The 24,897-nt window shown below is 37.6% G+C and overlaps 1 protein-coding gene across 4 annotated transcripts; it reads right to left on the bottom strand.

The window, feature by feature from the left end:
• Window positions 1–4,538: 4,538 nt before the first annotated feature.
• On the bottom strand, window positions 4,539–22,641 carry LOC149780388 (coiled-coil-helix-coiled-coil-helix domain-containing protein 5-like). Of its 4 annotated transcripts, XR_016415074.1 has the most exons (4): window positions 22,536–22,620; window positions 18,719–18,856; window positions 7,206–7,352; window positions 4,539–5,373 (listed from the first exon to the last, which is right to left on the bottom strand). XR_016415074.1 is itself a non-coding variant. In XM_089937294.1 (3 exons), coding segments are annotated over exons 1-3 (318 nt in total). In that variant the 5' UTR covers window positions 22,538–22,641; the 3' UTR covers window positions 4,539–5,204. The 4 variants fall into 4 exon arrangements, 3 of the variants coding, with proteins under 3 accessions (XP_089793420.1, XP_089793419.1, XP_089793418.1); XM_089937294.1 differs by lacking the exon at window positions 18,719–18,856 and having other exon boundaries at window positions 22,536–22,641; XM_089937293.1 differs by lacking the exon at window positions 18,719–18,856 and having other exon boundaries at window positions 7,192–7,352; window positions 22,425–22,612.
• Window positions 22,642–24,897: the final 2,256 nt, after the last annotated feature.

Here is a 24,897-nt window from a genome sequence, read left to right as displayed (position 1 = left end):
AATATCTTTAAAATATGCTAAACATCAAAAAATTACGATAAGAATTGATAAATTAAATCTTGAGACATTGCTCGTTTTATCATCGAAAATGGTGATTAATGCCCGTAAAATCCATATTTTGAAATTTGCAAGTTCTAAATAAGAATTAATTTCAGAGACCTCGAAAACGCTTAATTACGCATATTTGGATGCCAATTTTTTATCTGGGACGCAGACAATCACTGAGGCGGGAGTCCTCCGTACACATGTAATAGGTGCGCGGGAAAATTCAAAGATTTGCCGGTCCTGTTTCAGCCACCGGCTTTGTGGGAAAATGTGTTGATCAGTTAACTGTGCTGATATTTACAATGACAGAATTCAGTGACTGAAAGACTCTTTGATGTACATACATGTTGCCATTTCATAAGAGTACATAAAAAAAAGAACATGATGCAATAGCTAGGCGGCTAGTTCAAAGGCTTTGACTGGCGGCCGGGTGAGAAACTGTACTGATATTTAGTGATTGAATTCAGAGGCAGAAAGACCCTGTTTGAAAATCCTAGTAAGACCTCTGTTTCAACATATCATATATTATGTAAGTTTTTATGATAAATAGTTGTCAGTATACTGTAAATAAACAGTCTGGTGAAATAGCAATCAATGAAAACTTTTGGTAAATGCTAACAGGTGGCAACAAAGAATGAAATAAACACCAACTAAACTTCTTCCTGTGTGAAAGTCACGTTCTAATCCTTTAATTCCATTTAAGTGTAAACATTATAATTGCAACATATTCTATTCATTGAAAACATGAAAAGAGTCAATGGACCATCACATCGAAACCCATGAGTACTTCTGTGAGAACCTAATTACATGCCGGCTTTGTTTTGATCAATAACTTGGGGAAGCATTTCTTGCATTAAAAAATCTATTACAAGAGACCTGGGGTGCTGGATTAAGGGTCTTGGAGCTGCCTTTGATGTAAAGCAAAACAGTAACAGAGACAGCAATGATGATAGTGACTTCGAAGGTTTCAGTGAAACTGATGTCATTAATGCCGAGGCTGTTTGGGAGAAATTTGTACAGACTCATGGTCCTGAGATGGGCGTTTCTCTTGATGATATGGAGGAGTGGATTTGTGCTGACAATGATTGCCCCACAGCCGAATACATGTCAGATGAAACAATAATTAATTCTATGACGAACAAATTTGCAGCAGAAGACGATTCTAACTGGAGTACCACAAGTGTTGAAAGTGATGCAGATGCAGATGTTGCACCACCTCTCCCTTCTGCACAGGAAGCAATCAAATATTTTGATATTGCCATAAGGTGGCTGGAGACCCAAAATGTTGACTATGTAAAGCTTATGCAGTTGAGAAATCTGAGGGATTTTGCTCGGCGGCAGATAAACCAAGGAAAAACACACAAAAAAATTAACTGATTTTTTCAAAAAGTAAATTGATATTTGTCAAGCATGGCACGAACGGCAAGTATTAACTTGTTCTAATTTACGTTGTTTTAAATTTGTAGACCAATTAAATATGTCAGTACTGATTAACCCTTGTTTTTTTGTTTTCCATTTTACTTCTATCGCATTCAAATGTATCTATCGTTAGATCGACACTACTTCTCGAAAAGGGTCGATCTTTTGTATATAAAAAAATGTCTAATTTGGATCAAACAATAAAACTAGAATGTCTCCAATTCAACATAAAAATTAGTATGTAGTACACAATGTGTGAAGTGGTACACATGTTAAGCAAACGGAAACCACGTGGAATAAACTTTTCAATGATCGCCTCAATATACTGTAATTTATCCTGAAATTAATGTTGTCCTATGAGGAAATAATAATGTACACCGTTATGAAGAGATATTTATTCACAGTTAATCTCAGCACGATTATAAAGTGAGTATTCAACACTATAATCTGCCTCCCCCCCTCCTTATTTTTCCATTATGTCGTCAATCACTTTATTGGTTTTGGGCTTATTTTACAGGTCCCTCGATAACTCGCGCCTCACTTATAGTGTGGTCGATGTTTCTGGACCCAGATGTGCGCGAGTTATCGAGGGAGTGGTGTACATGTACTACTTGCCAAAATTGCAGCACATGAAAAATGCAGTTGGTCAAAATTCTTGTCACAAAGGTCAGAATCCATATGGATTAGAATTATTTATATTCAGCACTTGCTTTAACTAGTCAACATGTGTAACATTAACTGAATAATCATGAACTGAAAATCTGCAGTGAGATTACAGTTTATATATTCTATATGTAATCGGCATAGAGTGAAGAATTAAATTTTTTAATTTCTCAAATCATGACCGTGTCAGGGGGTTTGGGAATACAAAATCATATATTTAGCAAATCTCCCATTTGATTAAAATCAGACTTCAATTTCACGTAGGACAGTGGTAATCTGATTTAGATTGTGCCATGTTGTGGCATGTCAATATCTTGAAAGTACATTTACTCATTTTATCAGCATGATCAAAGTTTCCTCAGGCAAACTATGTGTTTTTCCACAAACCCGACAGGTACCTCAACAGAGATGGCATTAGCGTGGCATCAGGCTCTCAGATTTTTTTTGCACTGATCTTTTCAGGCAATATACATGAAAGCATAGCACTGTTTCCAAGATGGCCAACATGGTGGCCATGTTTGAGGTCAACCCATTCATGTAGGATCATGTACATAAGAAGACTTTCAGGGAAAACTCCATGTCACCCTGATCATCCAGCTTTTCAAGATGGCCACAGTGGCCTTGTTGAGGGTCACATCAATGCTACTTATTTAAGACCAACTACAAATTATAAAAATGTTAGAGTTAAAATTCCATGCTAATGGGACCACTCAGTCATTGTTGCATCCATGAATTCACCCAAAGTTTTTACCCCTTCCAGCCATCCCTAAAATTGGAAGGGGAGGGAATACCATAGCTTACGACAGAGAATTGGGGGTGCTTCCTTATCAAATTGAATCTATTCTTCCTAACTTACCACTTTAATTAAGGTTTTCTTTAAATCTTTTCGGCATTTTACACCTGCACCTTAATCAAAGGATTTTGATGCATCCCTTTCTAACTTGGTAAGCATTAGCTGTTTAAATCTGCAAACTGATCATCTCAGCATTGGACTGCCATGTTTGCCTGCATCAGTAGCATCCCCTCTTGGTCATTTCAAGCTCAACTAGGTCATTTCCATCAGGTATATTTGCACCAGACTGCTATGTTATTAGGAGGTCATTTTCCCAAGTCCGTAATCCGCCAGAAAATATCAGTTACCCACTTCCTTTAATAAGTTACAGAACTTTTAAAAAAAGTTATTCACTTCATTTAAGTGTCAAGCATGGTAACTACCAGAATGTCATGGTCATATGATATCAGTGTCAGTACCATTCTAGGCACAATTACGGACCTGCCAACCCTAACAAGACCTTCTCAGTAAGGTAGTCAATATTTATCTGTAAGTTAGACCAGCTTTGAGTGAGATGTGCCAAAATACCACATTCTGTTATTGTCAAGCTGGAAAAGATGCATTTAATGTCCAGAAGTGTGATTCAAGACTGACGCAGTGATAGTAAACGTATTCAACTAAAACGTTTGTAGAAGTTTCTGGAACCTAAATTACATCCAGTAGTTTCACAAACTGCAGTTCCAGACTCTATGGAACTAAATGGATTTTTGCTATCACTCAAATGAACCTTATCTTTGAAACAATTCAAATCGAATGTGGGCAATCATCTATCTCACTATGAGACATACTCAAATCAAAACATAATGTCCACTAAAAGTTACTGTTTCCCTTCCTGCTTTTTTCTCCAAGAATATGAATTATTCCTTTTATTCTTCAGTCCTCTTAAAACATAACAGGTTCTTGTCCCTTTCGTCTTGAAAATGTATCATTTGTTGGATGCCATTTTTAAAAAAAATATAAGCAGCAGCATGGTCATTCAGATATCACAAATCCATCCACTTTAATGCTTCTGGGATATGACTGTAAAGTTAGTCTGGTTCCCTGACCATCTTCACTTCATCTAATATGAAACCCAGATCCAAATCAAGCACGGACAAGCCAATATCCAGTTTTTCTGCAAGCAATAATATTTATGTCAATATTTCAAAGAGAAGTATTGGCTGATTTGGGGGGAATCCCATGTCTAAATAAAAACAGTGCTGATCATTTCTGGCTTATGGAATAGAAACTTGTATGCTTTGCTGCAAAAAATAAAACAATTTGATTTTTGGGAACTTCTCTCCCTTGAAACTTCTATTCTTGTGAGATTATTTTCTCATTATTAGCAATAATCCTGTAATTGCAAAGCCTGGATGCATTGCAGCCTATTGAGGAAGAGCTACAATATTTTCAAGATGGTCACCATGTTGTATATCGAAGCAGAACCATTTTTACTTATGACCAAGAAGGTTAGGAGTAAATAACTGATAGCAAATAACGGCCAAGAGATGCTGTATGCTGGATGGCAGATGACTGGACAGACAAAGCACTTTTTCCACTTTTCAACCAGTTATGCTAAAATTAAAGTATTTGGACTACCTTGAAATTTCAGTAACATTTTAATATTCACAGCAACTCTCACCGTCATATATAAAAGTTATCTTGAGCACAGATTTTTGTAAAGGAAATGAATCAGTCTGAAGAACAAATTGAACATTTTGGTAAATTTATTGAAAGGGTTTGATTTTTCCTATAAATGTAATGAATTTCTATTCTTCCACATCTGATAACTGACTACTGACAGACTTGAACTTAATAAACAGTCTGGTTCCCAATTCAGAAGACTTTTGGCTTTTAATATAACAAAATATGCAAATTTATCTAATGTTTTCACTAATAGAAAACACATTCTGCTGTTTGTGCTAATATACAGAAGTCTCCCATCCATGCAAAACGTTTTGGACTGCATGCTCATTTTGTAACACAGCCTTCAGTTGTGGGAGCCATAGCACACATGGACTCGCAGATTCAATCTCTGAATTCTCAGCTTCTGAAACAGGATCCAAAGTATTCCATTTCCTGAACTTTCACTTTTGAAAATGATTCCATGAATATGTTTTCAAATTTATACAAAATCAAATTTCCACCAATCAAAACTGACTACTTTGCAAAATTCTGGTAATTGCAGAAACTGTAAAATACCTTTCATACCACTAATAAAATGGAAGGCCAAACCATTAAAACAAAACTAACAGTGAAATATTTATCAGCTTGCATCATTGTCCTTTAGTCTTTGCTGGACAGCTGAGATACAGTCAGAGAAAATCTGGTATTCAAGTCGGCACAATTCAGTTTTGGAAAAGTTTCTATCCATACAATTGTTAAACTTCTCATATTCCACTGCACATTCCATTTTGGCTCTTGCAACAATAGGACTGAAAAGGATATAAAATATTTTTGCATATTAATATCTTAAGATATTCATGTTTCTAGTATCTGAAGAAAAAAAAAAACAATCAAATGAAGTGTATGGATTATTTTAGAACAGTAGCTTATAATACAAAATGCAATCAATAAGTTGTTGTTGTTGTTGTTTTGCATTTAATGTCATTTATCAGCATAAGATAAGAACCACTGATCCATGGGAAGTTACTGGCAGCTTTCTCACATACTCTCACCGGCTGAGCCTGGGACTCAAACCAATGTGGACAGAGGTGAGATGTCAGTAATAAGTAAAATCAAGTGCATTAGACCACTTGGCCACCAACAGCTCCCACAATCTATAAGAAATTTAAGTACTTTGCCTCTCACTTGACTAATGGGAAATAACTCATCTTTTGATTAATGGAAGATAATTCATCTCTCTTTTCCCATGACCAGAGGATAGATTTCTATTTATTTTACAAAGTAACGATATATTTAACCATACAGTGTGAATGTAATTCAACGCAAAATGGAATCTGCAGAAGTCTGATCTGTGTACTGAAGAATGTTGATGCTCACTCATGAAAACAAACATATTTTATCTGGAGGACTTGCGAGGACACGATTTTCAAGATGGTCACAATGTAGTTGAGAAGTAGCAGTCACAAACTGATGCTGGACAGATGACAGTCAAAAGGCCATTATAAAGGCTCTTCTGACCAGTAGAGCTAAAACAAATATGACATGTGCTTTAGTCAGCAAGACTAGTACAACTCTGGTTTATAACTAAGGAACAGAGAAGAGCAAAAGCCAACAAGTTTTGTACAATTCAACAAATATTGTTTTCCTTATAATACAAAGTGAAAATTCAAAGAGAACTTACAGTATTATGAATTAAATCCCAAATAGTTCTCAAAGTTTTATCTCAAGTCCAAATGTATAAAGTTCCAACTGAATTCCAGCGATATGTCCAAATTCCAATATTGGCTGTGTTGATGTGCCTGTAGTCTCAAATAAGGTAATCTGTCAATGGCCTGAAGTTTGATGATATACTAAGTCTTTTGATGTATCTCACTAACAGCATCATTGTCTCAGTTCCAAATTAATGTTTCTGTCCAAGAATATTATTGATGAGCACTTTGCATTTCCAGTGAATAATAATTTGAATAAATAATCCCAACCAAATGAAAAACTGAACATAATAATAAGACTGATTCTGCTTCAAGAGGTTAAGGAAAAAAAGATTATTTTTTCATGTGAAAAACATTATGAAAAAAGCTAAGACACAATAATAGAGCCTGGATGTAGGCCAGTCTCCTCTCTAAAATTTTCAAAGTTGTGAACAAGTTAGGAATTTCCAAGAGGAAAACCATGTCTGAGACTCTGATTCAAATAAACCTGTTTACCTACATTGATAATGATCTGAATATTTAACCCACACTCATAGATAAATAGTAGCGATGTATTATGTTGTTTACAAAACAAATATCCCTGGTCAGGTGCACAATGAATTTGCTTCTGGACAAAGTCAAATACAAAATACAGATATACATAAAAAACAGCCATTAATAAAAGCCAACAAATAATACAAATTAAATATTCATAGCAAAGATAATATTGGAATGTGAAATGTATATCCAAATTTAAGAGCTCCCAGTGTATTTCAAGGGTACCTTACTCTTTGGCATGGACATTCGTTTGCCAATATCACAAGGAGCTCAAGTACCCTTGCTACACAAATGAATCAGTCAGTGTACACTGAGTTCACTGATGGAGAATGATATCAATATTTAGCACTAATGGAGATGAGACAAAATGTTATCCATTACTTTGTATCTGATACCTTTTGTCCTCTGAACACTTTGCAAGCTTCATGCTCTGTTTCTCACACAAAAAATTCCATGTACCAGGGTAATTCTCCACACATCTGGCAAAGTTATCCACATATCTAGCACATTCCTTCTGTATTAATTTCAATGTGGCATCGGTCCTGAAATGTAGTGAAAACACCTTAATAAAAGAAACAAACAGCATGTTACCACCCTCGTTTTCCATGCTGTCAGTGAGAACACACTCTCTGGTCTATGGTTGTCAAGATCTTATCTCTGAGCACATTCTTGTTCTTCGTTTTGTTTGTTGTGCTGTTGGTGGTGGTGGTGGTGTAGATCTTGAAACTCCATTGTACACTTGAACTTACAACTTCTGGGTTCAGAATTTATTAATATACTGGTTTAGACTACATGGACATGGATGTTTATATCATAACAGAAAATAAGTTTGTACTCAAATTATGAATAGTTGCTCTACATTCTGTGTGTATGCTGTACTACTGACATTTGAGTGCACTCTATGTGAACATGCTGAACTACTCATGACATCTGACTACACTCTGTGTCCATACTGAACTACTTCAGACATCTGACTACTCTCTGTGTCCATAATGAACTACTCATGACATCTGACTACACTCTGTGTCCATACTGAACTACTCATGACATCTGACTACACTCTGTGTCCATACTGAACTACTCATGACATCTGACTACACTCTGTGTCCATACTGAACTACTTCTGACATCTGACTACACTCTGTGTCCATACTGAACTACTTCTGACATCTGACTAAACTCTGTGTCCATACTGAACTACTCATGACATCTGACTACACTCTGTGTCCATACTGAACTACTCATGACATCTGACTACACTCTGTGTCCATACTGAACTACTTCTGACATCTGACTAAACTGTGTCCATACTGAACTACTCATGACATCTGACTACACTCTGTGTCCATACTGAACTACTCATGACATCTGACTACACTCTGTGTCCATACTGAACTACTCATGACATCTGACTACACTGTGTCCATACTGAACTACTCATGACATCTGACTACACTCTGTGTCCATACTGAACTACTCATGACATCTGACTACACTCTGTGTCCATACTGAACTACTCATGACATCTGACTACACTCTGTGTCCATACTGAACTACTTCTGACATCTGACTACACTCTGTGTCCATACTGAACTACTTCTGACATCTGACTACACTCTGTGTCCATACTGAACTACTCATGACATCTGACTACACTCTGTGTCCATACTGAACTACTCATGACATCTGACTACACTCTGTGTCCATACTGAACTACTCATGACATCTGACTACACTCTGTGTCCATACTGAACTACTTCTGACATCTGACTACACTCTGTGTCCATACTGAACTACTTCTGACATCTGACTACACTCTGTGTCCATAATGAACTACTCATGACATCTGACTACACTCTGTGTCCATACTGAACTACTCATGACATCTGACTACACTCTGTGTCCATACTGAACTACTTCTGACATCTGACTACACTGTGTGTCCATACTGAACTACTCATGACATCTGACTACACTGTGTCCATACTGAACTACTTCTGACATCTGACTACACTCTGTGTCCATACTGAACTACTTCTGACATCTGACTACACTCTGTGTCCATACTGAACTACTCATGACATCTGACTACACTCTGTGTCCATACTGAACTACTTCTGACATCTGACTACACTCTGTGTCCATAATGAACCACTCATGACATCTGACTACACTCTGTGTCCATACTGAACTACTCATGACATCTGACTACACTCTGTGTCCATACTGAACTACTCATGACATCTGACTACACTCTGTGTCCATACTGAACTACTTCTGACATCTGACTACACTCTGTGTCCATACTGAACTACTCATGACATCTGAGTACACTCTGTGTCCATACTGAACTACTCATGACATCTGACTACACTCTGTGTCCATACTGAACTACTTCTGACATCTGACTACACTCTGTGTCCATACTGAACTACTTCTGACATCTGACTACACTCTGTGTCCATACTGAACTACTCCTGACATCTGACTACACTCTGTGTCCATACTGAACTACTCATGACATCTGACTACACTCTGTGTCCATACTGAACTACTCATGACATCTGACTACACTCTGTGTCCATACTGAACTACTTCTGACATCTGACTACACTCTGTGTCCATACTGAACTACTCATGACATCTGACTACACTCTGTGTCCATACTGAACTACTTCTGACATCTGACTACACTCTGTGTCCATACTGAACTACTTCTCACATCTGACTACACTCTGTGTCCATACTGAACTACTCATGACATCTGACTACACTCTGTGTCCATACTGAACTACTTCTGACATCTGACTACACTGTGTCCATACTGAACTACTCATGACATCTGACTACACTCTGTGTCCATACTGAACTACTCATGACATCTGACTACACTCTGTGTCCATACTGAACTACTCATGACATCTGACTACACTCTGTGTCCATACTGAACTACTCATGACATCTGACTACACTCTGTGTCCATACTGAACTACTTCTGACATCTGACTACACTCTGTGTCCATACTGAACTACTCATGACATCTGACTACACTCTGTGTCCATACTGAACTACTTCTGACATCTGACTACACTCTGTGTCCATACTGAACTACTTCTGACATCTGACTACACTCTGTGTCCATACTGAACTACTCATGACATCTGACTACACTCTGTGTCCATACTGAACTACTCATGACATCTGACTACACTCTGTGTCCATACTGAACTACTCATGACATCTGACTACACTCTGTGTCCATACTGAACTACTTCTGACATCTGACTACACTCTGTGTCCATACTGAACTACTCATGACATCTGACTACACTCTGTGTCCATACTGAACTACTTCTGACATCTGACTACACTCTGTGTCCATAATGAACTACTTCTGACATCTGACTACACTCTGTGTCCATAATGAACTACTCATGACATCTGACTACACTCTGTGTCCATAATGAACTACTCATGACATCTGACTACACTCTGTGTCCATACTGAACTACTCATGACATCTGACTACACTCTGTGTCCATACTGAACTACTCATGACATCTGACAACACTCTGTGTCCATACTGAACTACTTCTGACATCTGACTACACTCTGTGTCCATACTGAACTACTTCTGACATCTGACTACACTCTGTGTCCATAATGAACTACTCATGACATCTGACTACACTCTGTGTCCATAATGAACTACTCATGACATCTGACTACACTCTGTGTCCATACTGAACTACTCATGACATCTGACTACACTCTGTGTCCATACTGAACTACTTCTGACATCTGACTACACTGTGTCCATACTGAACTACTTCTGACATCTGACTACACTCTTGTGTCCATACTGAACTACTTCTGACATCTGACTACACTCTGTGTCCATACTGAACTACTTCTGACATCTGACTACACTCTGTGTCCATACTGAACTACTCATGACATCTGACTAGACTCTGTGTCCATACTGAACTACTCATGACATCTGACTACACTCTGTGTCCATACTGAACTACTTCTGACATCTGACTACACTGTGTATCCATACTGAACTACTTCTGACATCTGACTACACTCTGTGTCCATACTGAACTACTTCTGACATCTGACTACACTCTGTGTCCATAATGAACTACTCATGACATCTGACTACACTGTGTCCATACTGAACTACTCATGACATCTGACTACACTCTGTGTCCATAATGAACTACTCATGACATCTGACTACACTCTGTGTCCATACTGAACTACTTCTGACATCTGACTACACTCTGTGTCCATACTGAACTACTCATGACATCTGACTACACTCTGTGTCCATAATGAACTACTCATGACATCTGACTACACTCTGTGTCCATACTGAACTACTTCTGACATCTGACTACACTCTGTGTCCATACTGAACTACTTCTGACATCTGACTACACTCTGTGTCCATACTGAACTACTTCTGACATCTGACTACACTCTGTGTCCATAATGAACTACTCATGACATCTGACTACACTCTGTGTCCATACTGAACTACTCATGACATCTGACTACACTCTGTGTCCATACTGAACTACTTCTGACATCTGACTACACTCTGTGTCCATACTGAACTACTCATGACATCTGACTACACTCTGTGTCCATACTGAACTACTTCTGACATCTGACTACACTCTGTGTCCATACTGAACTACTTCTGACATCTGACTACACTCTGTGTCCATAATGAACTACTTCTGACATCTGACTACACTCTGTGTCCATAATGAACTACTCATGACATCTGACTACACTCTGTGTCCATACTGAACTACTCATGACATCTGACTACACTCTGTGTCCATACTGAACTACTCATGACATCTGACTACACTCTGTGTCCATACTGAACTACTCATGACATCTGACTACACTCTGTGTCCATACTGAACTACTTCTGACATCTGACTACACTCTGTGTCCATAATGAACTACTCATGACATCTGACTACACTCTGTGTCCATAATGAACTACTCATGACATCTGACTACACTCTGTGTCCATACTGAACTACTCATGACATCTGACTACACTGTGTCCATACTGAACTACTTCTGACATCTGACTACACTGTGTCCATACTGAACTACTTCTGACATCTGACTACACTCTTGTGTCCATACTGAACTAATTCTGACATCTGACTACACTCTGTGTCCATACTGAACTACTTCTGACATCTGACTACACTCTGTGTCCATACTGAACTACTCATGACATCTGACTACACTCTGTGTCCATACTGAACTACTTCTGACATCTGACTACACTGTGTCCATACTGAACTACTTCTAACATCTGACTACACTCTGTGTCCATACTGAACTACTTCTGACATCTGACTACACTCTGTGTCCATATTGAACTACTCATGACATCTGACTACACTCTGTGTCCATACTGAACTACTTCTGACATCTGACTACACTCTGTGTCCATAATGAACTACTCATGACATCTGACTACACTCTGTGTCCATACTGAACTACTTCTGACATCTGACTACACTCTGTGTCCATACTGAACTACTTCTGACATCTGACTACACTCTGTGTCCATACTGAACTACTTCTGACATCTGACTACACTCTGTGTCCATAATGAACTACTCATGACATCTGACTACACTCTGTGTCCATAATGAACTACTCATGACATCTGACTACACTCTGTGTCCATACTGAACTACTCATGACATCTGACTACACTCTGTGTCCATACTGAACTACTTCTGACATCTGACTACACTGTGTCCATACTGAACTACTTCTGACATCTGACTACACTCTTGTGTCCATACTGAACTACTTCTGACATCTGACTACACTCTATGTGAACATGCTGAACTACTCATGACATCTGACTACACTCTGTGTCCATCCTGAACTACTTCTGACATCTGACTACACTGTGTCCGTACTGAACTACTTCTGACATCTGACTACACTCTGTGTCCATACTGAACTACTCATGACATCTGACTACACTCTGTGTCCATACTGAACTACTTCTGACATCTGACTACACTCTGTGTCCATACTGAACTACTTCTGACATCTGACTACACTCTGTGTCCATAATGAACTACTCATGACATCTGACTACACTCTGTGTCCATAATGAACTACTCATGACATCTGACTACACTCTGTGTCCATACTGAACTACTCATGACATCTGACTACACTCTGTGTCCATACTGAACTACTTCTGACATCTGACTACACTCTTGTGTCCATACTGAACTACTTCTGACATCTGACTACACTCTGTGTCCATACTGAACTACTTCTGACATCTGGCTACACTCTGTGTCCATACTGAACTATTCATGACATCTGACTACACTCTGTGTCCATACTGAACTACTTCTGACATCTGACTACACTGTGTCCATACTGAACTACTCATGACATCTGACTACACTCTGTGTCCATACTGAACTACTTCTGACATCTGACTACACTCTGTGTCCATACTGAACTGCTTCTGACATCTGACTACACTCTGTGTCCATAATGAACTACTCATGACATCTGACTACACTCTGTGTCCATACTGAACTACTTCTGACATCTGACTACACTCTGTGTCCATACTGAACTACTCATGACATCTGACTACACTCTGTGTCCATACTGAACTACTTCTGACATCTGACTACACTCTGTGTCCATAATGAACTACTTCTGACATCTGACTACACTCTGTGTCCATACTGAACTACTTCTGACATCTGACTACACTCTGTGTCCATCCTGAACTACTTCTGACATCTGACTACACTGTGTCCATACTGAACTACTTCTGACATCTGACTACACTGTGCCCATACTTAACTACTTCTGACATCTGACTACACTCTGTGTCCATACTGAACTACTTCTGACATCTGACTACACTCTGTGTCCATAATGAACTACTTCTAACATCTGACTACACTCTGTGTCCATACTGAACTACTTCTGACATCTGACTACACTCTGTGTCCATATTGAACTACTCATGACATCTGACTACACTCTGTGTCCATACTGAACTACTTCTGACATCTGACTACACTCTGTGTCCATAATGAACTACTCATGACATCTGACTACACTCTGTGTCCATACTGAACTACTCATGACATCTGACTACACTCTGTGTCCATACTGAACTACTTCTGACATCTGACTACACTCTGTGTCCATACTGAACTACTTCTGACATCTGACTACACTCTGTGTCCATAATGAACTACTCATGACATCTGACTACACTCTGTGTCCATAATGAACTACTCATGACATCTGACTACACTCTGTGTCCATACTGAACTACTCATGACATCTGACTACACTCTGTGTCCATACTGAACTACTTCTGACATCTGACTACACTGTGTCCATACTGAACTACTTCTGACATCTGACTACACTCTTGTGTCCATACTGAACTACTTCTGACATCTGACTACACTCTATGTGAACATGCTGAACTACTCATGACATCTGACTACACTCTGTGTCCATCCTGAACTACTTCTGACATCTGACTACACTGTGTCCGTACTGAACTACTTCTGACATCTGACTACACTCTGTGTCCATACTGAACTACTCATGACATCTGACTACACTCTGTGTCCATACTGAACTACTTCTGACATCTGACTACACTCTGTGTCCATACTGAACTACTTCTGACATCTGACTACACTCTGTGTCCATAATGAACTACTCATGACATCTGACTACACTCTGTGTCCATAATGAACTACTCATGACATCTGACTACACTCTGTGTCCATACTGAACTACTCATGACATCTGACTACACTCTGTGTCCATACTGAACTACTTCTGACATCTGACTACACTCTTGTGTCCATACTGAACTACTTCTGATATCTGACTACACTCTGTGTCCATACTGAACTACTTCTGACATCTGACTACACTCTGTGTCCATACTGAACTATTCATGACATCTGACTACACTCTGTGTCCATACTGAACTACTTCTGACATCTGACTACACTGTGTCCATACTGAACTACTCATGACATCTGACTACACTCTGTGTCCATACTGAACTACTTCTGACATCTGACTACACTCTGTGTCCATACTGAACTACTTCTGACATCTGACTACACTCTGTGTCCATAATGAACTACTCATGACATCTGACTACACTCTGTGTCCATACTGAACTACTTCTGACATCTGACTACACTCTGTGTCCATACTGAACTACTCATGACATCTGACTACACTCTGTGTCCATACTGAACTACTTCTGACATCTGACTACACTCTGTGTCCATAATGAACTACTTCTGACATCTGACTACACTCTGTGTCCATACTGAACTACTTCTGACATCTGACTACACTCTGTGTCCATCCTGAACTACTTCTGACATCTGACTACACTGTGTCCATACTGAACTACTTCTGACATCTGACTACACTGTGCCCATACTGAACTACTTCTGACATCTGACTACACTCTGTGTCCATACTGAACTACTTCTGACATCTGACTACACTCTGTGTCCATAATGAACTACTTCTGACATCTGACTACACTCTGTGTCCATACTGAACTACTTCTGACATCTGACTACACTCTGTGTCCATCCTGAACTACTTCTGACATCTGACTATACTCTGTGTCCACACTGAACTACTTCTGACATCTGACTACACTCGACGTGTTTAGTGATGAAGCAGGCATTAAAAAAGTTGTCACACACAAAATCGCCAACCTCAATATTTTGTTGCCAATTTTCAAAAACAAGTCTCAGTTTTCATAATACAGTACTAACCGTTTATCTAAACTATCCTCAGCACCAAGGTAATATTGTCGACATAAGCCAATGTTTAGATAAGATGGGAAGGGGGGCTAAAAATAAATTCAAATTTCGCATACAAGTGAAATTTGTAAGAGATTACCTGTTGTCAGTGACTAGGATTTACGCAGAAAAAAAATGGGAAATTTTGATAAAATGAAGAAAACTAGCTTGAAATACATGTACACTTGTATATTGACAATTTACATTTGTGTAGTACACTCCACAACGTGTTAAATAATATACATGCATTTGAAAAATCTATGGATTCGAGTATTCGATCACATGTTAGAAAATTCATATATCAGTAAAATCCCGTTAGAAAACACAACTAAAACATATATATAAAAAAACAGTAGTCTTCGGTTGATTGATATCCCACTATCAACAAACACGTTTCCCAAAACAATTCACTGATATTTATTATCCTCAAAAATCGAGTGGCAAGGGTCATAGGAAACTTGGACTAATTGATTATATTCTACATGTACATGTACTTAAATTGGCCTAGATTTTGGTCAGCGAGAGACAACTACCATGATTTCGAGGCTACCAAGTAGATGTCCCACCTTCATTTAACTCGATGGCCAGATATCTATTATTTCAAAACATTTCAACTTTAATTGGGGTTTTAAATCACCATTGGTAGCAATCATAAGCATGAAATAATGCTTTTATTTAACTTTGTTGCTGACTTTCTTTGATCAAAGGTCTTTGGCGTGCCTTGAACTTGAAGACAGGGCTGCCAATGTGCTACGAATTACACATTCTAGTTATGATGCACAAGTATACCAAGTTTCATTGTACAATCATAAATGGCTTTAGTTCTAGAGTATAATGGAAAGTATGATGTGTGCTTTACAATACTGAATCTGACCTTGACCCTGGAGGCAGGGCACCCAGTTTGGTATATGACACAACTGCCAGTAAAAATGTATAAGTATACCATGTTTCATCCCTAAATCTCAAACTGTTTTAAAGTTACGGAATGTAAACAAAAGTATCATTGATGGATGAAATCATAGATACTATGTCCAGTTTTCAAAAAATATAAAAAGTGGAGCCTTTGGGCACCATTCATGCCAAAATGTGGAGTCATCAAGAAAATGAAACAAGAGCCACACATATCCTTATGTTTTCTGCCTATTCAAGAAAATTCAAGCACATCTGACTGCCGGCATACCCTGCTATAGGCCTTATGTGTTGGGATTTGAATTCCTCACTTGAATAACAATTTTTCTCAAAAAGAGACAATTTGGACACTCGAGTGTACATTTTTTCTACACCATACGCCTATTTTCGTAGCATTATTGGTCAAGATTTCTCTTTCTTTTCTTCACATTTTCTATCCATCACCATCTGCCATATACTCTCAATTGGTGTCAAAGTTAATCAGAATCAGGTGGACATTGTATTAGTCAATAAAACTGATTGTTTTATGTCAGTGGATGCATTCTATTAAGGAAGTTAGCTTGAGGTGCACTCAATTCAGTCTGAAATCATCCATTATGATCTTTTCAATTTATTTTCTGGGGTTTTTTGTATGTACCTACAGGCACCATACAGACAACATCTTGCACCAATGATGAAACATAAAGGTCAATGGCACATCATAAAATGTAAAGTTGCTGTCTACATCTGTCACATTAGGGCTTCAAAAAAAAGACACGAAGTCAGAGTCTCAGGGTAAGTGACTTTAAAATATCCCATGCACTGATTTAGAGTCCGCTTGCACAAAATGGGTGGATTCTTCAATTTTATTTTTTACACATTGCAACAAATTTAAAAACAAAACAAAAATAATCTATTGATCTCTCTCTAAAAAATCAATTTGTACATATTAAGTACCTTAGCAAAACATAGGTGACTTTGATTACTAAAACATTTAATTCTACATCATTCTAAAGCAATGCTTTCTCCAACTCATGTTAAGCAGTGCCAGCATAGTTTGTGTTTGCTGTACTTCAGCAAGAATTATGTGTGGCTGTTCCCTTTCATTTTTATTCTATTGCACTTAAAGCTGTGTTTTGTTTTTTTTTTTGTTTTGTTTTTTTTATTTCAGCCAATACTATTTTCATCTTTAGAAGAAAATAGTTTCAAGTTTCATAACTAATTCATGTCATAGTATGTTGGATTCATAAGAATTATGAAGACACCATTGCTGCTTACCAGTCAAATTAGCAGTGAGCAACTGTGTGGATTAATCAATTAAATTAATGTAAATTAATGATCACTGTTGATTAAAGGTGAAAATATTGGCATGGGCACATTATTAAGTCACCTTTCCTTAGAAAATTCAAACCATTGACCGACACTGATGCATTGCATGAAAGGTATCAATAGTAAACAGAAGGCATCAATAGTAAACAGAAGACATCAATAGTAAACAGAACACATCAATAGTAAACAGAAGACAACAATAGTAAACAGAAGGCATCAATAGTAAACAGAAGACAACAATAGTAAACAGAAGGCATCAATAGTAAACAGAAGACAACAATAGTAAACAGAAGACAACAATAGTAAACAGAAGACATCAATAGTAAACAGAAGACAACCAATCTAGATCCAGCTCATTATGAAGGACAAGTCAACTCTAATTATAGGTAACCAATAAATTGTGGAAAATAGAAAGAGTAATGTTTCCAATTCATATGTTACATGCTTCATGATGTACACAAAGTTTATAGCTAGATGTATGACTCTGGCAATATTCTCCTTAAGAATTGTTGACCAATGAATGGACCCCAAACAAGGTACTAAATATTACTTTATGAAGCCATTCAAATTGAGCACATCCCTCTGAAATGTTATCAACAGAGTAGGCGTGTGATTTGGATTTTTAACGTAGCTTTAACAATTTTTTAGTCATATCGCTACAATGTCTGCATTGTGACAGTTAATAGTGATGTTAGTGACATCTAGCACTGGGGCATTATGCCGCAAACATGTAGCATGATGTCCCACCCAGTCACTTTATCCTGATACCAGGCCAACCAGTCCTAACACTAACCTCTTTATGCTGAGTACCAAGCGAGGCAGCTGTTAGTACCATTTTTGTAAGTCTTTGTTATGACTCAGCCGGGGATCGAACCCACAACTTGCCGCATCTGAGGCGGATGCTCTAACCACTAGGCCACCAGAGCAGTTCCTTGAAAGATAAGATTGGACATACATTTTCCTAGAAAGATAAGAGTGGACATACATATCAGCTCTAACCACTAAGCCACCAGAGCGGTCACAACAGAGTAGGAAAACATTGGAAAATCTAGAACAAATAGAAACAATGACTGAAGAAAATTATCATTTGAAATTGTATCAACAGAGTTTAAAAACAATGTAATAAGTGAAAAGGAAAAAAAGAAAAAGAACAAAACCATATCCTTTAAAAGTGTCATCAATAGCATATGAAAAGAAAAAAGGGGGGGGATTTCTGACTTGTTTTTTCTCAGATGTGGTAATTAAGTTGATTTTATTAGATACACTTTTGTTGTTGTTGTAGGGTTTAATGCCATTTTTCAGCACACGATAGGCTATACATGGCTGCCAGTATTAATGGTGGAGGAAGAACCCGGAAAGAACCACCAACCCACAAGAAGCTACTGGCAAGCTTTTTCACATACCCACATTAGCCAAAAACGAGACTCGAACCCACGCAGAGATACACTTTTACAGATGTGCCAAAAAGTAATTTGCAGAAAATAACATGGTTTGTTCAATACTGATGCTGAAACACACAGTATGTATTAAAACTGCAATTCAAGGTCATATAATGAAAGATATCTTGGAACTAACCTTCACCTTTCCAGAAATGTACTTCATTTAGATTGGCAACCCTCAGTTCAGATGAAACATCAGCGCTAAACTTCATAAATAAAACAGCAAATAAATAATGGCATAATCATAAGTGACTTGCACAGCATCCTACAAGTCATGGCCTCTGACCATTCAGAAAGTTAACAGAGTATTACCATTCACACATATGATGTCAATTTAAGAGCTGAATATCAACCTTTACTCTCTCTTAACTACTAAAATAAATCAGGTGTTCCATTGTTTATCTTCTTATATTTCACATGTCTTAGTCAATCTGGCATTTGGTCTGAATCAGCCTGTAATTTGGGCCAAATTGGCCCATAATTTCGGCCAAATCAGCCAAGGTCTCAATCAGCCAGCATTCTGAGTGACAATGAAAGATAGCAGATTATCACCCCTGGCTTGCTACAATGGTAAACATTTACAGAATTGGTAAATAAGGAAATGAACATGCGTGTAGCTGACACTGACACAGATGGGGAAGTAAATACTATAAGCTGTTTATATGAGTAAATGTTACAGCCTTAGTTGTTAGTTACTGTCACAAAACACAGGTAGTGCTCAAAGAAAATATGTTTTAGACATAGGCCCCAGGCTGGTAAAATGATGAACTCACAAGCCCTGTCTGAAATTCCACAAGCCTTGACTCCGATTCCCGCATGCCCAAAATTTCCCCTTTTTCAATACTGTCACACAATGTTACAATAACTACAATTCAAATATAAATTCAATAGCTACAATTCAAATATAAATTCAATAGCTACAATTCAAATATAAATTCAATAGCTACAATTCAAATATAAATTCAATAGCTACAATTCAAATATAAATTCAATAGCTACAATTCAAATATAAATTCAACAGCTACAATTCAAATATAAATTCAATAGCTACAATTCAAATATAAATTCAATAGCTACAATTCAAATATAAATTCAATAGCTACAATTCAAATATAAATTCAATAGCTACAATTCAAATATAAATTCAACTGGGTTCAAAGTTGTTTTAAGGTAATGAAAGTGTCATTAGTATTCATCACTACACTAACTGGGGACTGGATTGTGCAAGGGCTCACAATTTCTCTGCTGGATTCTCAGAGTGAATCCTGGCCAGAAATGTGTTGATGTAAGTTGATGTATTATTTGCAGTATGTACAAAGAATTAATAGCCCCAGCCGCCCCCTTATCTTTTCTTTCTCTTTTTTTCACTCGCGTGCTTCATACAGTAAAACTCTGTTAACCAAAGAATGATCATGCTTTGCATTCCATGTATGCAGTAAAATCTGACTTCAAAGAAATGTTACTGCTGTTCACAAACTTGTCAATAATATAATACATATATATGGCTTAAACATTCTCATTATTATGCAATAACTTGTGCTGAACATGCACCAACAAAAATAGCATCTCTTAATGGGTTGTTCCACTTCCTGATCCTACATGTACAAATCAGTACAATGGGCTCACCCACTGCAGCCTTCAAACAGATCTCACTAGCTGTCAGCCAGTTAAGTAATATATGAAATTGTGGTTAATACATGACCACTTTGCCTTTAATTGATGCTATTTAAACTGCCCAGAGGATAGTTTTACATTAGCTCCAATCATGTGAGTTTACCATTTATACATGTTACATGTATTGCGCATATACTGAAAGTGGGGGTTTGCTTTTTTGTCTTTTTAAGATTACTGAAAATTGTGTTTTCTCTCAATAACATTGAGCCTGAAGGTTTGGGAGAACAAAATAATGTTTTCAGCATGACACGCCATGCTTCAATTTGATTAAAATCGGATCTCAATTTCACATGGTCACAGTGGTGATCTGATTATACTATATACATGACTGACAATTAAATTATAGGCAGCAACACGAGTCGCTGTGATTTAGATTGCGACATGTCAGGTATGTCAACATCATGAAAATACATTTACACATTTCATCAGCACAATCAAAGTTTCCTCAGGCAAATTAAAAAAATATTTCCGACAAGCCCAACGAGTACCTCACTTGAAATATAGGACAGGCCTGATCTAAAATTAGAAGGGCTCCAGGCATCGGGCTATCAGATTTTTTAGCACTGAGTGGATTTAAAAGCTAAATAATAATCCAGTTGAAGAATCATTTTCGAATAGTATTTGCCTTTACCACGTAATGGTAAAATGTAACAAAATTACACATGCCAGTGAACAGAGGTAATAACAGATGCTCTTGTTTTGAATGAGCCCCTGTGCGCCAGTGATCTTGGTCTCAGCCTCAATTTCGACAACTGACATTATATGGTACATCGTTGCAGTCACTCTTGACCATTGCACAATGGTGATGCACGTGATAAAGAATGAACAGAGTAATAGGATAGAAATAATAATTAGCAAAGTAAAAAGTCAGGAAAGTTTAGCCAAGTTACAGTTTGTTCCCATCATCCCAGACCTTAGTCCTACAATGTAAAACATAGCACAGTCACAGGAGTCTGATGTTTTATCAATAAAGTACGGCGAAAGCTCTGACATGAAATTACCATATCGATTATATGTGTTCATTTATGTAACCCACAAGGTGATTTCATGTTGTCAGAGATTCCGCCGTGGCGAACTAAGTGTACTACAACAGACATAGCTTTGGGAATCCTTGGGCCCTACTTGTAGCTGGCTTATGGTGAGCTTTGATAGCCCTGCTTCAAGGATACCAAGCTAGGATTCCTAGTAGGAGTTTCTACAACGGTGTATTATAATATAAGGAGTTCCAAGCACAGGGGCTCGTTACAAAGAAAATCAAGGGATGGGGGTTCTAACCTGTAATAATATAACACTTACTACAGGTTAGAACCCCCATCCCTAGATTTTCTTTTTAACGAGCCCCTGTGGTTCCAAGCGCCAATGGTACGAGGGAGAATCTGAACTTATAACTGTTTGTCACAAGTCTGCTTGGGGGAGAGATGTCTGCGATACATATATTTTTCTGTTAAATTTCGAAGTTACAAGCATTTATACTTGAAACATTTTTTCAGAGCTTACATTTTAAACAGTTCTCTGAATTTGACCACCTGATATTACCACAATTCAATCAACGATGTGCTACGAGAAGCTCCAAACACATATTCTTTCATCTAATATATGGACAAATGCGTCGGATAAAAATCTGAATCGGAAGCTAAAACTTTGTAACGATAAAGCGACCAAACAAATATTTAAACGGCAACAAAAGCAATATAAATCGAAATTAGCCAGTATACGGATCAGGCAGATTAACTCCATTTATTATTTATTTTCAATAAGAATGGCATTTATCATTCATTCAAGTTAATGGCGGTTTTCCGGAGAAACGGAGTTTGTCTTCAGAGACTTGTGTGATCTGTTTAAGCACTTTCCTTTTTTCAGTTTTGCTACAAGATAATCGAAATTGTTTTTTTTTTCTTAGTGTTTTTAAAGTGTGCGCGCTATTATGTCACCTGTTGAGGAAAGTACCTTCTTCGACAATGTGGACATTTTTTCGATTTCTTTATTTTTATCATTTATGTACTTTCATTTTGTTATTGTCAATCTGTGCTGTTTCTTCTTCTTGTTCTTCTTCTTCTTCTTCTTCTTCTTCTTCTTTATAGAAATAATATAGGCCTATACAGTTGTCAATATAACCGATTTTAGTTTATTTAGTGTCACAAGTATACAAAGTAAACTGAACAGCTACTGACGTATTTTAGATGTTTAACTTATTTACTGGAACGTGCGACTTTTCTTTATTAATTTCGATCACTATAAAATTAGCTACAACGTCTTGGAAAAATTAAGTCAAATAGTTGTGTGAGTAATTTTAAAGATTTATCCAATCGACATAGACCGGGTCTAACACTTCTTATATTCGTATGAAAGTAATTACTCGAGGTTTCTCCATTTAACCATAATTTTCACTGAAGCATGAACTGAGTGCATTTACACTTATTAGTTCAAGAAGGCAGAAGGACGCACTGAAAGGGGCAGCGGTATGCGATGCCGCCTAAGAAAGAATTAAATAATAATAATAATAATAATAATAACAATAATGATAACAATAATAATAATAATAATAATAATAATAATAATAATAATAAAATAAGAATAAGCAGACTTGTTAAAGAAATACAGTTTGTATTAAGTGCTTTGTTGTTGTTCTAGAGTTTAACGCCATTTTTCAGCACAAGACAGGCTATACATGGCGGCCAGTATAACTGGTGGAGGAAGAACACTGGAAAGCCAGGGAAGAACCACCGACCCACGAGAAGCTACTGGCAGGCTTTCCCACATACCCACGCTAGCCGAGCCTTGGACTCGAACCCACGCAGAGGTGAGATGGCAGTGATCTGGAACGGTGAGCGCTTTAGACCACTCGGCCACTCGGGGCCCCCTGTATTAAGTGCAAATTGTCTTGCAAAGTATATAATAAATTTTCACCATTTAACATGTTCTCATTTAAATGCCCATATAATTTAGACGTAGGAGTTTGTAGGTCCTTCGTTGCCTGGTTCTTGCAGTACTTCTTCCTTAACGGTGCCATCCTGGAATAATGCACAGATAGTTTGCAAGCTGACAAATATCCCAAAAGACGGGAATGAGAGATTAACGTGAATGACACTCCCACTGTCTGTAAAACACATTCAGCTGTCCTCAGCACCTATGCACACAGTATGACCAACCCAGATGAGATCAGGGACAGATTTTATGAATACCTGGAGTCTCATATCACAGATGTACCGAAGGCAGAGAAGACCATCGTCATTGATGACTTTAGTGCTAGAGTTGATGCTGATACAATTGTTTTAAAATCATTTTTCATAGAAACCTTTAATTGAAAACGTTCCATAAAACTTAGATGTTAGGATTAGTAGGTTACTCATTACAATGGTCCCAACTGTTTGGGCAGGTTGGAAACTGTAGTACTTTTTCCTGAATTGTGCTAGCCGGAACAAAATTATAATATACTCTACAAATTATCTGCAAAAAAATTGTTTTAATTATTTATGTTTATGAAAATAATAAATTCAAATTCCCCATATAGTTCTGATGTCTTGGTTAGTAGGTCGTTCATGGCACTGATCCGATCTGTGTAACGGTCACCTTGGACAAGCAAAATGAAAGTGGCGGACATTGGTCCGCTTGAACAGCATTCCACGTTTTAGGATACCAAGGCCGGGCATGTAAAGTTTTTTTATATAAATTTTTTTTTAAAAATATTATTTTCTTTGGTTGCATTTTTTTTATAGACTGGAGCACTCCAGTAAGACATCCTCCAGATGTTCACCGACCGCTCCGGTGGCCTAATGTAGCAGGATAATATATTTTGGAATTGTATATATTCATGTTTTAGTTAGGCAGAACAGGATATTTTATTATTTTATGCAATTAA

Source organism: Sinohyriopsis cumingii, chromosome 16, assembly GCF_028554795.1.
Source record: "Sinohyriopsis cumingii isolate HCF-2022 chromosome 16, ASM2855479v2, whole genome shotgun sequence".
NCBI classification, from domain to species: Eukaryota; Metazoa; Mollusca; class Bivalvia; order Unionida; family Unionidae; genus Sinohyriopsis; species Sinohyriopsis cumingii.
The sequence above is the reverse complement of the archived record's forward strand: the minus strand, read 5'-3'. Positions and strand labels throughout refer to the sequence as shown.